At 43.9% G+C, this 13,590-nt stretch overlaps 1 protein-coding gene across 2 annotated transcripts in view; it reads left to right on the forward strand.

The window, feature by feature from the left end:
* IQCK (IQ motif containing K) overlaps positions 1 to 13,590 on the forward strand; it is a 38,482-nt gene that overhangs the window by 5,788 nt on the left and 19,104 nt on the right. The window contains exons 5-6 of one of the 2 annotated variants that reach the window (XM_035131208.3): positions 9,515 to 9,567; positions 9,841 to 9,918. In XM_035131208.3, coding sequence (XP_034987099.1) covers positions 9,515 to 9,567; positions 9,841 to 9,918 — 131 coding nt within the window. The remainder of the gene's footprint in view (positions 1 to 9,514; positions 9,568 to 9,840; positions 9,919 to 13,590) is intronic. The other variant, XM_060282390.2, reaches the window with a different exon arrangement.

Below are 13,590 nucleotides of genomic sequence, written 5' to 3' on the forward strand. Positions count from 1 at the left end.
GTCTATGAATTTGTTGTGTGTCCTCTTCTAAAGCTATCCAAACCGATGGCCATCACTACGTCTTGTGAGAATGAATTCTGTTGTTTAACTTTGGAGATTTTGATGGCCTTAAAGATCTGGATTCCGGAGGTTAGAAGCTGATCCCCTGGTTCCCCCTGTTAAGCGTGCCCCAGCATGGAAGTGCCACGGCATGAGTAAGGTTTTAAGGTTGATAGTTTGTTGTTTCTTGAGCCTGCCTGGCTCCTGGCCAATTAAGTATTTTGCAACGAGCACATGCAGGCTGTAGCACATGCCTCATTAGTGTGTTGAAATGGAGGGTCCCCGCAGGTTTAATGATGGGCTTTGCAGAAGCTAACCTTATTAAGTCTTCAGTTCTACTGTATTTATTCTTTGTTTTCTGACTGGCTTATCATAGTTAAGATGCAGCTATTAATGGTACATTGATTCCCATCCCCCTTTTAAAACACATGCACATGCTAACAGCAGCACGTTCCTTTAAAGCAATAACAACTTGGGCAATCTGAAACTCATTTCAAAATGACACCTGCAATTAAATAGCTGATAATAGAAGCCTAAGATCACTATTGTGTATGTGTTTCTTTTGCAAAATTTGTCTCAATTGTATTAAACAGTGCTTTAAATTGCATTTTTATTGCACGCGACTGACTTCTACTTGTTCTTTATTTTACTTTTATTTTAAAATGTTCATCTCTTGCCTTTCTGTCTCTAATAACATTCAAGGCTGCAGTATGCAATATACCCTGATTCTCCGAAAATAAGACGTAGCCATAAAATAAGCCATAGCAGGATTTTCAAGCATTCAAGGAATATAAGCCATACCCCAAAAATAAGCCATACTGATAGGCAGTTTAACCTTGTAGGTTAAACTGTACCATACTTAATAAAAAATAAGACAACCCCTGAAAATAAGCCATAGTGTTATTGTTTTTTGAGGAAAAATAAATATAAGACGGTGTCTTATTTTCGGAGAAACACGGTACATGTAAAACGAATGAGTGACAATTAAAAGAAGTGCCGCAAAAAGCAGGGGGAAGAAAAACCCAAATAAGGACAGCAGAGAAGCATGGAGAACTTTATGATCTTACAGTCTTGTCCCATCTCTGAATGATAATGTCTATTACTTCACTTACTTTTTTAATTATTATTTTTCACTTTTCTTTTTCTATCATTACATACATCTCATATCAATAACATTTATATTGCGTCACCTCTTCCCTTCCCTCCCAGGCTTCCCCCAGCTTCCACTTCTGGTTTGTTTCCCCCTTATTACATACTGCTGTTTCTTAAAAATCCACTATATAATTTCTTTGTTATTTTAAATGTTCTTTGTTAATAAAGGTGTGAGTGTTTATTTAAATCCTGCCATCAAGTCAATAGTCTTCCTTTGTTTCTGCAAGTATATTATAAATAGTTCCCACTCTTTTTCAAAGTCACTGTTGTCGTTTTCTTGAAGTCTGTCCGTCAGTTTTGCCAGTTCTGCATAATTCATCAATTTCTCTTGCCATTGTTCTTTAGTTGGAATTTCTCCAGTCTTCAATTTTTGTGCTATCAGAATTCTTGCCGCCGTAGTAGCATACATGAATAATGTCCCAATCTCTTTCGGCAGATCTTGACCTAAAATACCTAACAGGAAGGCTTCTGGTTGTTTAACAAATGTTATTTCCAACATTTTCTTCAATTAATTATATGTCACTTCCCAATACATTTTTACGTTTTTACAGTCCCACCACATATGATAAAAAGTATGTTCAGCCTCACACCTCCAACACTCCTTCCTTTCATTTTTATACATTTTTGCTAGTTTGACCGGTGATATATACCATCTATACATCATCTTCATATAATTATCTCTCAACAGTATACAATCTGTAAATTTCAAATTTACTTTCCACAGTTTTATCCAGTCTTCAAATTGTATATTGTGGCCTATATCTTGTGCCCATTTTATCATTACAGTACCAACTTTACTTCTTCATCTTTAGTTTCCCACTCCAAAAGGATATTGTATGCCTTTTTATAATAATTTTGAATTTTCTTCTATCACTTCCTTTTGGAATTTGGAAAACGAATATGAAAAACCTTTCTTATTGTCCTCTTTCAAAATATCCTTTAGCTATCTATGGTGCAACCAACTTTGAAGATGCTCTTTTATTTATTCATATTCTTTCAGTTTTAATTTCCCCTCCTGTTCTACCAATAACGCTCTATATGTTGGCCATTCTCCCTTTCCCCCCAATGTTTTAAGTGACAGTGCCTTAGTAGGTGATAACCACCAAGGTGTATTAGGTTCTAGTAAGTCTTTATATTTTCCCCACACTTTAAACAATGATCTCCTTATTATATGATTGTGAAACCCTTTATGTATTTTCGCCTTTCCATACCATTGATAAGCATGCCATCCATACCTGTTATGTCCTTCCAGTTCTGTTATTTCCTCCCTATCTAACTTGATCCAATCCTGGATCCATATTAGGGATGCAGCTTCATAGTGCAGTTTTAAATCTGGAAGTGAGAATCCGCCTCTTTCTTTTGCATCTGTAAGTATCTTATTTTTTATCCTTGGCTTTTCCCCATTCCAGATAAATCTTGAGATCTCTCTTTGCCATTCTTTGAAGCATGTATTTCCCGTTATTACTGGAATGTTGTGGAAGAGGAATAACATCCTTGGAAGTACATTCATTTTTTATAGTTGCAATTCTTCCCAATAAAGAGAGATTCATCCTGTTCCATATTTCCATATTTCTTTTGATTTCATGCCAATTTTTTTCGTAATTATCTTTAAAAATATTTATATTTTTTGCAATTATCCATACACACTTTTTTATGTACCCATCATTTCTGTTATTTCTTTCCTTTCAGATTCTTTAAGGGTTTTTTTAGTAACAATTTGATCTTACTTTTCTTTAATTTAAATCCACTTGACCAAACTCTTGTATTATATTCATTACTTTTGGGAGAGAGTTTTTTTGGTATTACTTCACTTACTTAAACATGCAGTCAACCTGCTTGGCTGCATTTGGGAGTCCTCTTGCTCTTTCTACTGAGTCAGAGGGTGGGGAGCTGAATTCTGCCCCAAAGTCCTACCTTGATGGCGCTACCACTGCCAACAGCTTAGAGAGTGGTCTGTATACAACTTGTAAGTCATTTTATGGCTGAGTACACAACATAGCTACGAACATGAGTTTGACCAAACTGCAGGAGGCAGTGCAAGACAGGAGCGCCTGGCGTGCTCTGGTCCATGGGGTCACGAAGAGTCGGACACGACTAAACGACTAAACAACAACAACACACAACATACATTTAAAGCACTTTCTCCCCCAAATAATCCTGGGAACTTGTGATGTGTGCTTGGAATTGTTGCCCTGTAAGGGATAAACTGGAGGGACCCAGAGCCTAGGGCTTGCTGATCAGAAGGTCGGCGGTTCGAATCCCTGTGACGGGGTGAGCTCCCGTTGCTTGGTCCCAGCTCCTGCCAACCTAGCAGTTCGAAAGCATGTCAAAATGCAAGTAGATAAATAGGAACTGTTACAGCGGGAAGGTAAACAGTGTTTCCATGTGCTGCTCTGGTTTGCCAGAAGCGGCTTTGTCATGCTGGCTGCATGACCTGAATGCTATACGCCGGCTCCCTCGGCCAATAATGCGAGATGAGCGCGCAATCCCAGAGTCGGTCACGACTGGACCTAATGGTCAGGGGTCCCTTTACCTTTACCTTTAAGGGATAAACTACAGTTCCCAGGATTCTGGGGTGGGGTGGGGAATGTGCTTTAAATATATGGTATGTACACAGGCTATGCTAAATATTTTGAGAGCCGATGCTATTGTTTGCAAAGGAAAGAAAACATAATTGTTACTTGTAATTGCCTTTTGAGGGGGGGGATGAGGAGCAGTTCATCAAGATATTAGCATAACTTTTGCACTGTATTGTCTCCCAAGGCATAAAACAAAAGCAATAAAGAATGGAAAATTACTCTCATTGTGAAAATAGTTTCAAACACATCTGCTGGTTAACAATACACATTGTATAGAGGTTTCCTGTGCATATCCGGATTTGTTCAGTATCACACAGCTGTGCCAAATACAAACTTCATTTACTATTTTATTTTCTGCCTGAGAAACTCCTGGAACTTGAAAAATAGATGGGGGCTACCTAGTTTGTAGATGGGGTTCTTAGTATGTGATTTCATGAGCTTCCTTTTTGTTACATGCATGACATAGCGTAGAAGATGGATTGGGGAAAGCCGGGTTCAGCTCAGTTGGATACAAAGCTTTCTGACCACCCAGAACCGACTGTGCTGTCTGTTACTTTTTCAACAAGGGACATTCCTTCCCATTGACACTAGGCGATAACAACTCCCAATCATTCCATCTGTTTCCGATGTTCAGCCTGTGAGTGTGCTGCTTATGTAGCACAAGAGACAGGATTTGGCAGGCCGATGGAAGCTCCCCAGTGTTGTTGAATCCTTTTGGGGGTGGGGTGGGGTGTTGAGCTAAAAGCAAAGAAATGGAAGTCTGGAGAAAGTTCCAGTGCTTCTGGTTCTGTAGTATCAATGTGGCTTCTAAAAGCATCCAAGCAGCAGACATTCCATCAGGCTACAGCAAAGGGAGAGATGAGACAACAGGGTCCCCTTTGTCGCTGCTGCTGAAATACCAGTTCCATCAGGCTCTTTCCTTTCTCCTGCCATCTACCAGCAGCTATTCCATCAGGCTACAGCAGAAAGAGAGAGGGGAGATCAGAGCCTACACCCATCAGCTCTACCAAAAAAGCAACTCCATCAAGCTCATTCCTGTCACCTAGCAGTAGACATTCCATCAGGCTCCAGCAGCCGTTTCTCCTTCAATCCTGTCTTATACCATCATCAGAAGTTCATTATAAGAACTCCTGCAATGCTTTTGCAAAGTTTTTTGCAGATAAAGTCGCTCAGATTCGGAGGGAGGTAGACTCCACCGTGGGAGCAGGGCCGGGGTGGGAGAGTGCTGGAGCCCTGTTTAGTCATGTTTCATGGGATCAATTTCAATCTGTTACCTCCGAGCATGTGGACAGGCTGCTTGGACGAGTGAAACCAACCACCTGTCTCCTTGACCCTTGCCCATCCTGGCTAATAAAAGCGAGCCGGAATGGGCTGGGTGATGGGCTCCGCGGGGTGGTAAATGCTTCCCTCTATGAGGGAGTATTCCCAGACCCGTTGAAAGAGGTGGTCATTAAACTGCTTCTTAAAAAACCATCTTTAGATGCGGCTAATATGGCCAACTATCACCCAGTCTCAAATCTTCCATTCTTGGGCAAGGTGATTGAGCGAGTGGTTGCTGAACAACTCCAGGCATGCCGGGAAGAAGCGGACCATTTGGATCCCTTCCAGTCGGGATTCAGGCCTCATCATGGGACTGAAACTGCCCTGGTTGCACTGGTTGATGATCTCCGGCAGGCTAGGGACAAAGGTGAGAGCTGTTTTTAGTCCTGCTGGATCTCTCAGCGGCTTTTGACACCATCGACCATAACATCCTTCTGGACCGTCTAGAGGGGTTGGGAGCTGGGGGCACTGTTATACAGTGGTTCCGCTCCTTCCTCCTGGCCTGAGATCATCAGGGGGTTTGGGCTGGGTGTTCATCAGTATGCGGATGATACCCAGCTCTACCTCTCTTTCAAATCAGAACCAGTGAAGGCGGTGAAGGTCCTGTGTGAGTGCCTGGAGGCGGTTGGAGGATGGATGGCGGCTAACAGATTGAGGTTGAATCCTGACAAGACAGAAGTACTGTTCGTGGGGGACAGGAGGCGGGCAGGTGTGGAGGATTCCCTGGTTCTGAATGGGGTAGCTGTGCCCCTGAAGGACCAGATGCGCAGCCTGGGAGTCATTTTGGACTTACAGCTGTCCATGGAGGCGCAAGTCAATTCTGTGTCCAGGGCAGCTGTCTATCAGCTCCATCTGGTACGCAGGCTGAGACCCTACCTGCCTGCAGACTGTCTAGCCAGAGTGGTGCATGCTCTAGTTATCTCCTGCTTGGACTACTGCAATGCGCTCTACGTGGGGCTACCTTTGAAGGTGACTCGGAAACTACAACTAATCCAGAATGCGGCAGCTAGACTGGTGACTGGGAGCGGCCACCGAGACCACATAACACCGGTCTTGAAAGATCTACATTGGCTCCCAGTATGTTTCCGAGCACAATTCAAAGTGTTGGTGCTGACCTTTAAAGCCCTAAATGGCCTCGGTCCAGTATACCTGAAGGAATGTCTCCACCTCCATCATTCTGCCCGGACACTGAGATCCAGCTCCAAGGGCCTTCTGGCGGTTCCCTCGTTGCAAGAAGCCAAGTTGCAGGGAACTAGGCAGAGGGCCTTCTCGGTGGTGGCGCCTGCCCTGTGGAACGCCCTCCCAACAGATGTCAAAAAGGAAAACAACTACCAGACTTTTAGAAGACATCTGAAGGCAGCCCTGTTCAGGGAGGCTTTTAATGTTTAATAGATTACTGTGTTTTATTTTTCTGTTGGAAGCCACCCAGAGTGGCTGGGGAGACCCAGCCAGATGGGCAGGGTATAAATAATATGATGTTGTTGTTGTTGTTGTTGTTGTTGTTGTTGTTGTTGTTGTTGTTGTTGTTGTTGTTGTAACTTTGTAACTTTGTAACTTTTTAGAACTGGCTCCTGGATTTACTTATATTCCTCTTCCCTTCTCAACCCCTTCAGCTTTTTGTTGGCGTGTCTTTTAGATTGTAATTCTGAGGTCAGAGAACTGATTTGTTTGTTATTGATCTTATATAAGTTGCTCTGGGAGCCTTTTTGGCTAAGGAGCAGGGAGTGGTGAAAAATAAAAAGCTTTAAATAAGTGAATAACAAATAATACTTGGAGTTTTCCGTCAGCCATTAGTTATTATTATACTGTATTGTTTTTTTCTGGGGAAGGAGCAAACTTTACTGTGAAGCAGCACACTGGGCAATTTTTCACCGGAAATATAAGATTTGACTTGTGAAGTGGGAGGGGAGAGAGGAAAGCTTATGAGTGTCTAGATTATTATTTTGGCTTAAAATAGACACGGTATTAAAAGACATTGTGAGATTTTACTCCCAGCCCATTGCATTATCCAACAGGAAATTATCTCCCAAAAATCCTGATAGAAGTGAATGGCATAAGAATGCTAGAGCCCTGCTGGATCAGGCCAAAGGCCCATCTAGTCCAACATCCTGTTCTCACAGTGACCAACAAGGTGCCTATGGGACATCTACAAGCAGGATTTCTGCATTGCAGGGGGTTGGACTAAATGACCATTGGGGTGTCCCTTCCAAGTCTATGATTCTATGACAGCCCTCTCTCCACTTGTGATCATTATTATTTATTAATATTCATCTGAAGATCAGAGGGTGGTTTACAGCATAAAAACACAAAATGAGAACACAAAATACAGAATGAACCAACCAATAACCTTCCCCTCCCCCTTCGGCGCAAACACATTTAAAAGGCTACGGATAGTTCAATCAGCCAAAGGCCTGGGTATAAAGGAAAGGTATTGCCTGGTGCCTAAAGATACCGTATGTTACAAAGGTGCCAGATGAGCTTATTCCACAAATGGGGAGCCACCACAGAAAAGGCCTGTTTTCGTGTTGCCATCTTCTGGACCTCTTGTGGAGGGGGCACACGAAAAAGGACCTCAGATTATGATTGCAGGTTCCGGATTGGTTAATATGAGGAGAGGCACCACCAGGGGTTCAAATTTGGCCTGCAATATCATTTCTACCTCTTCCCTCCCATTCCTTTTTTCCCTTAATGCATCCTGTCTTTTTTATTTAGACTGCAAGGCTGAAGGCACAGACTACTGATTTTTGTAAGCCACCTGGGAAGTCTTTTTGTCTGAAGAGTTGGGGCACAAACGCCTTGAATAAATAAGCAACCCCCCCCCCCCCGATGTCAGGGGTGCTGCTTTTGAGTCGTGCTTGCTGATGAGCACAGCCGCAGCAGAGTAGAACCCTGGAGGTTTCCTTGCATTAACTCTATTAATCCCCTCAATCCAAATGGCCTGTTCTTGGAAACTGTAATCCCAGGAAAGGATTTGCTTCTGCTTCCGTGTCATAAATATCAACTTAAGGGAACACATTTCTTTTACTTTCAGAGCGGGGTGGAATAAGAAGCAGCTTCCAATGGGGATTCCCACCCTCTAAAGCTGCTTGTAAGTTCCAGCAGATAAATGAAAGCCTAGCTAGACCTTAATCCGGAGACATAGATAAAGAGCATGCAAGAGACTGCATGAGTTTCTGGCAGTGTCCTCTTTGGTTGCTCCAAACAATACAGAGCTCAGATGGGGAACCTGCACCCTGCAGCCCCCCCGTCTCATTTCATGTGGCCCTCGGTATAATCTGTTTTGCTGAACACTGAAGCCACTCTGTCTTTCTGGACTGCCACTCTGGGAATCATAGAATTGGAAGGGACCATGAGAGCCATCTAGTCCAACCCCCTGCAATGCACGACCCTGAGATTTAAAAGTCCCACGCTCTACCGAGTGAGCTATCCCGGACTTCCTCTTCTACCTCATGTGTGTGCTTGTGTCAGAGAGAGAGGAGGGATGCAGTGGAACAAAGAAGCAGGGAAATCTATGCCATCCTGCTAAGCAGGAGTGGAGAACCTTCCAGGGGTCACATGCCAGTTGTGGGCGCGGCCAGGGGCCAAAGTGGGTGGAGCAAGGAATGTAACTTCTGTATTTATATAGTAGGCTAATTTCTAAACACACACACACTTGCCTCTCTACCATTCTTCATCCAACCAGGCCAGAAGTTCAAGGATGCATTTCAGCCAGGCAAAAACTTTTGAGGATTTGCAGTAGGGCTGGCACTGGGTGTGGCCTGGGGAGAGAGAGACCCAGATAGTTTAGGCTGGGGGGCTGCATTCAGCACAGCAGCGTAGCAACCCCCTGCCACCCAGAATCCAACCCCGATGCACAGCCACACTAAAGGATCCCATGCTGCCCTACAACCCCCAAATACCCGGTGCAGATCACCACCACCCTGCCCCCGGCTACCTACGCTACTGATTCAGCACCTGGGTCTGCAGTTTTCTATACCTGTTGCAAACTATGCCCACCTTTGGCTCTGGTTCTTTCCGCCATTGGCCCCAGCTCCATTCCCCGTTGGCTGTGACCCCAATTGACTTTTCTCCTGGGTCAGTAGCCCTACGTAAGAAAAAGGTTCCCAGGCCTGGCAGAGGTACGGTAGATAAACCACGATGGGCGATCATTGTAGGAAAGGATCTATCTTACCTATCTATGGGATGCATCTATCCAAACCTCATTTGTAAATAATAATAATAATAATAATAATAATAATAATAATATCACCTTTGACATGTGTTTCAAGGCGACATACAAATGATAATGAAAGCATAAAAGCTAGCAGAACTTAAAACAATACAAAACAGGCACCTGTGGCAGGATCCTGCTAATTCCACTGGGAAAGCATGCTGGCTGTTGCTCTGACATTTGTCTCATTTTTGCGTCATCTTCTGTCTTGTAGAGGAAAAGGACAAGATTCATTGCTTTGGATTTCCTAACCGAATGGCTATACAAGTAAGTTACTTAAGCTTTGAAATATTAAACAAGGGGCAGCCAACCTGGCTCTATCCAGATTTTGCTGGAGTACAGCTTTAAAGAGCTACAGCCAACCTGGTCAAAAGTCAAGGACAAAATCCAACAAAATCTGGAGGGCACCATGTTGGCCATCTCCATATTAAACGTTCCTAATTCCGCCCCCCCCCCTGTTGTTTGTGAACCATTTTGAGACCCATGTGTTTGATTTCCTTTTCTAATGGTGCCTTTTTAACCTCATGGCGGCCCGATCAGCCACAACCCAAAGAGGAAAGATGAACCGTTTGTTGAGTTCTTCGAGATCCCTTTTGTGAAGGAGTGGCTAAAGGACCAGTAAGTATCATCCATGAATCAAATACAGTATGCCTGCCCCCCCTCCCCCCTTCCCGCCTGCTCATCTTGCCCCCTATCTGGCAAACCTCAGGATAGAGCTCAGTCAAATTGTCCCCTTTTCAATTGCCTTTATTATTCATGTGTAACAAAGACTCTCTGACATGCATGCTAATTTGGTAGCCACCTTGTTCCAAGGCATTTTTGTCCGTGGTTAATTTGCACAGAAATTGAAAGGGGGAATGCTGAAGGATTCATTATTCCTGAACCCAGAGAGGAGGGGTCTTTAAATTGCCTTCTATTGTTCTGATTATTGTTATATGTATGAACAAATAATATTGTTTACTGGTGCAACAGTTTGACGACACATCTTTTTGGGGTGGATTCTGTTGATTCAAAGGGTTCCTTCAGAGTGGGGCCAAATGCGTTTTCGCTGTAGCACTTTTGCAACTATGATGGGATAAGCAAAACCTGCTGGGAAGCCACTTTACACAGACAGTTTGCTACATTGAGCAGCCTCTCCATGTGGATACAAGCCACAAAGCTACCTACATAGGTGATGGCATGTGAACCGGTTGGCAGTGTCACCAATGTGTTTGCCACCCTGGGCTCCTTTGGGAGGAATAGCGTAGGGTTGCCAGACTCAATAGTGGACAGGACTTCTGTACCTTTAATTGCCCTGCTCTCTTTTGAGTCTGGAAACCTTAAAGAGAAACCAGCAGACCCTTTGCTTGGAAATTAAAATTGTATCTGGCAACCCTAGAATAGTGGGATACCATTTTAAGGAACAAACAATTAAATAAATAAATAAATAAATAAATAAATAAATAAATAAATAAATAAATAAATAAGGTGGTCCCTCTAGTAAATTAATAGAAGGATACTAGGGTGCTTCAGAAATACTGGGTGCGTGGGGAGTTGTAATAGGAGGAGCGTTGCATACTATTAAGCTATTCTAGAGCCTAGCTCAAAGTCACCTGCCGCTTTGCAAGTGTATGAAAGGAAATAGCCTTCATTTCTGCATTTGTGTGGTTTCCTGTGCCATCTGCCCACGGCCAGCTGGCACATGGGCATTTGACTGGGGTTACAAGAGTGCTTCAGTTTGTTTGCATTATGAAGTATCTCAAAACACCCTCTTGTTGAGCTTTTCATCCTCCACTATTGACCCTCGGAATTCTCAAGAGTTTCTCAGGGGTTTAACTCCTGCTTCTGTCTATCTGTCTGTCTGTCGATCCATCCGATGGCTTCTTTGTTCTACTAATAAATTTGCAGAATTGCACATAGAATTTTTTCTCTGGAGGCTAGCATGCATGCCAAGTGTATGTGGAACAACATTCCCTCACCCCCCCCCCACCTTTTCTCCTTTTCATATTCTAATTGACCTAAGTCTGCTAGTCTCAGCTGCCTTTACAGTTGACATCACTCAGTTCTCAGCTGGCCCTATAGGGCTAATTTAGCAGGGGTGACTGCTTTCTTTCTCTCTTCACAAAGCTGTGTGCTTCTACAGGCTTTGCAATGTTTCAAGCGGCCTGCCCTGGCCCCGGTTTTCACCATAAGCATTTATTTTGAGCGTCCCCCTGTCCCCCTGCTCTGTGCCTGGCTACACCTCTCTCAGCTAGATCTCCAGGAGAGGGATGGCTTTTGAGCACCGGAGAGAATTGCTCTTCTCCATAGTGTTTCAAAGAAATGGCAGGAGGAGGGTTTGTGTGAAAAAGCAGCTGGAGACTTCCGCATCCATGGAACAGCTTGTTTGGAAGGTGCTGGAGTGTTGGAAAATATGGGGCAGATAAAAGAGAAGACGTAATTGCACAGTGCATAAAAGGTAAAGGTAAAGGGACCCCTGACCATTAGGTCCAGTCGTGACCGACTCTGGGGTTGCGCGCTCATCTCGCATTATTGGCCGAGGGAGCCAGCGTATAGCTTCCAGGTCATGTGGCCAGTATGACAAAGCCGCTTCTGGCAAACCAGAGCAGCACATGGAAACGCCGTTTACCTTCCCGCTGTAGCGGTTCCTATTTATCTACTTGCATTTTGACGTGCTTTCGAACTGCTAGGTTGGCAGGAGCTGGGACCAAGCAACGGGAGCTCACCCCGTCACAGGGATTCGAACCGCCAACCTTCCGATCAGCAAGCCCTAGGCTCAGTGGTTTAACCACAGCGCCACCTGGGTCCCTGCATACCGGTAGTTAAAACTATGGGATTTGCTCCCACGGGAAGTAGTGGTGGCCCTCAGCGTGGTTGGCCACTGTAAATACAGGATGCTGAACTAGATGTACCTTTTGCCTTATCTATCAGGGTTCTTCTTATGCGCTTACATTCATGCATTTGTGTTTCTTCGCTAAACTGTGTGCTGTATTGTAAGGAAACATTGCAGCTGAGCTTGGGCTATCGAAAAGAAGGTTTATTTTTACACCAAGAACTCTGGCCAGAAATTTCAATGTTAGGAATAAATCCTACTCACGAGTTACAGTCAACCAAAGTATGTATTCTGGTAAGACTAACAGTCTTGAACAGAACAAGTGAATACAAACAAGAAATTACCAGCTGACGAACTTGTCCATATCGAAACAGGGCCCTGTCCTGGGTTCTTTTTACTGAATTGACTCGGCATTCCGGCTCTATATGAAACGACACTTTTGAAATCGGACTGATATTTACAGATATTATTAGTTGATATCTTTTGTGTCTTTACACTGTAATGTGCTATTATTTTCTAAGTTGTAACATTTATTTCAAACTACGTATACTCTAGTGCAGGCATCCCCAAACTTCGGCCCTCCAGATGTTTTGGACTACAATTCCCATGATCCCTGACCACTGGTCCTGTTAGCTAGGGATCATGGGAGCTGTAGGCCAAAACATCTGGAGGGCCACAGTTTGTGGATGCCTGCTCTAGTGAACTTGAAGCTCATTTCTTGTTTTTATTCATTTGTTCTGTTCAAGACGGTTAGTCTTACCAGAATACATACTTTATTTGACTGTAACTCGCAAGTAGGATTTATTCCTAACATTGAAATTTCTGGCCAGAGTTCTTGGTGTAAAAAAAACCTTCTTTTCGGAGCTTGGGCTATCAACAGCCACTCAGAAGGGAGTCTGAATCACTCAGCACAATGAAGGGGAGGCAAAAATACCCGAAGAGAGGCCAAAATGAGATATAAAGAAGTAATTTGGAAAACTTTGAAAATACCTGCCCTTTCTTCAGTGAGCTCAGCAGTTCTTTCCTCATGCTATCATTTTAAGTACCCTGTGAGGTTGTCTGGCCTGAGCACTGGTGCCTGACCTAAGGCCTGCCATTTTGCTGAGCATCTCATGTTTCAGAAAGCATGCATTAGGTCGGTCCACTGTTCATTGTGAACTGAATTGTGTTTCTCCCCCATCACCATAGCTGCCAAGTCTCCTGTATACCCGGGAAACCCCTGTTTTTCCAGCTGTTCCCAGCTGAAAAAACAGGTTTTTTTGTTTTTCCCTGGTTTATTCTGGCGCGGCGGCCATTTTGGAACTGGGCGGAGCATGCTCAGAAGCGACTTTTGATGCTGCTCTGCCCAGTTCCAAAATGGCTGCAGCGCAACTTCTGGTGCGGCGGCCATTTTGGAACTGGGCAAAGCAGCATCAAAAGTCACTTCTGAGCATGCTCCGCCCAGTTCCAAAATGGCGGCAGCGCTACTTCTGGTCTTC

This window comes from Zootoca vivipara, chromosome 13 (genome assembly GCF_965207765.1).
Source record: "Zootoca vivipara chromosome 13, rZooViv2.hap1.1, whole genome shotgun sequence".
In the NCBI taxonomy this organism is placed as follows: Eukaryota; Metazoa; Chordata; class Lepidosauria; order Squamata; family Lacertidae; genus Zootoca; species Zootoca vivipara.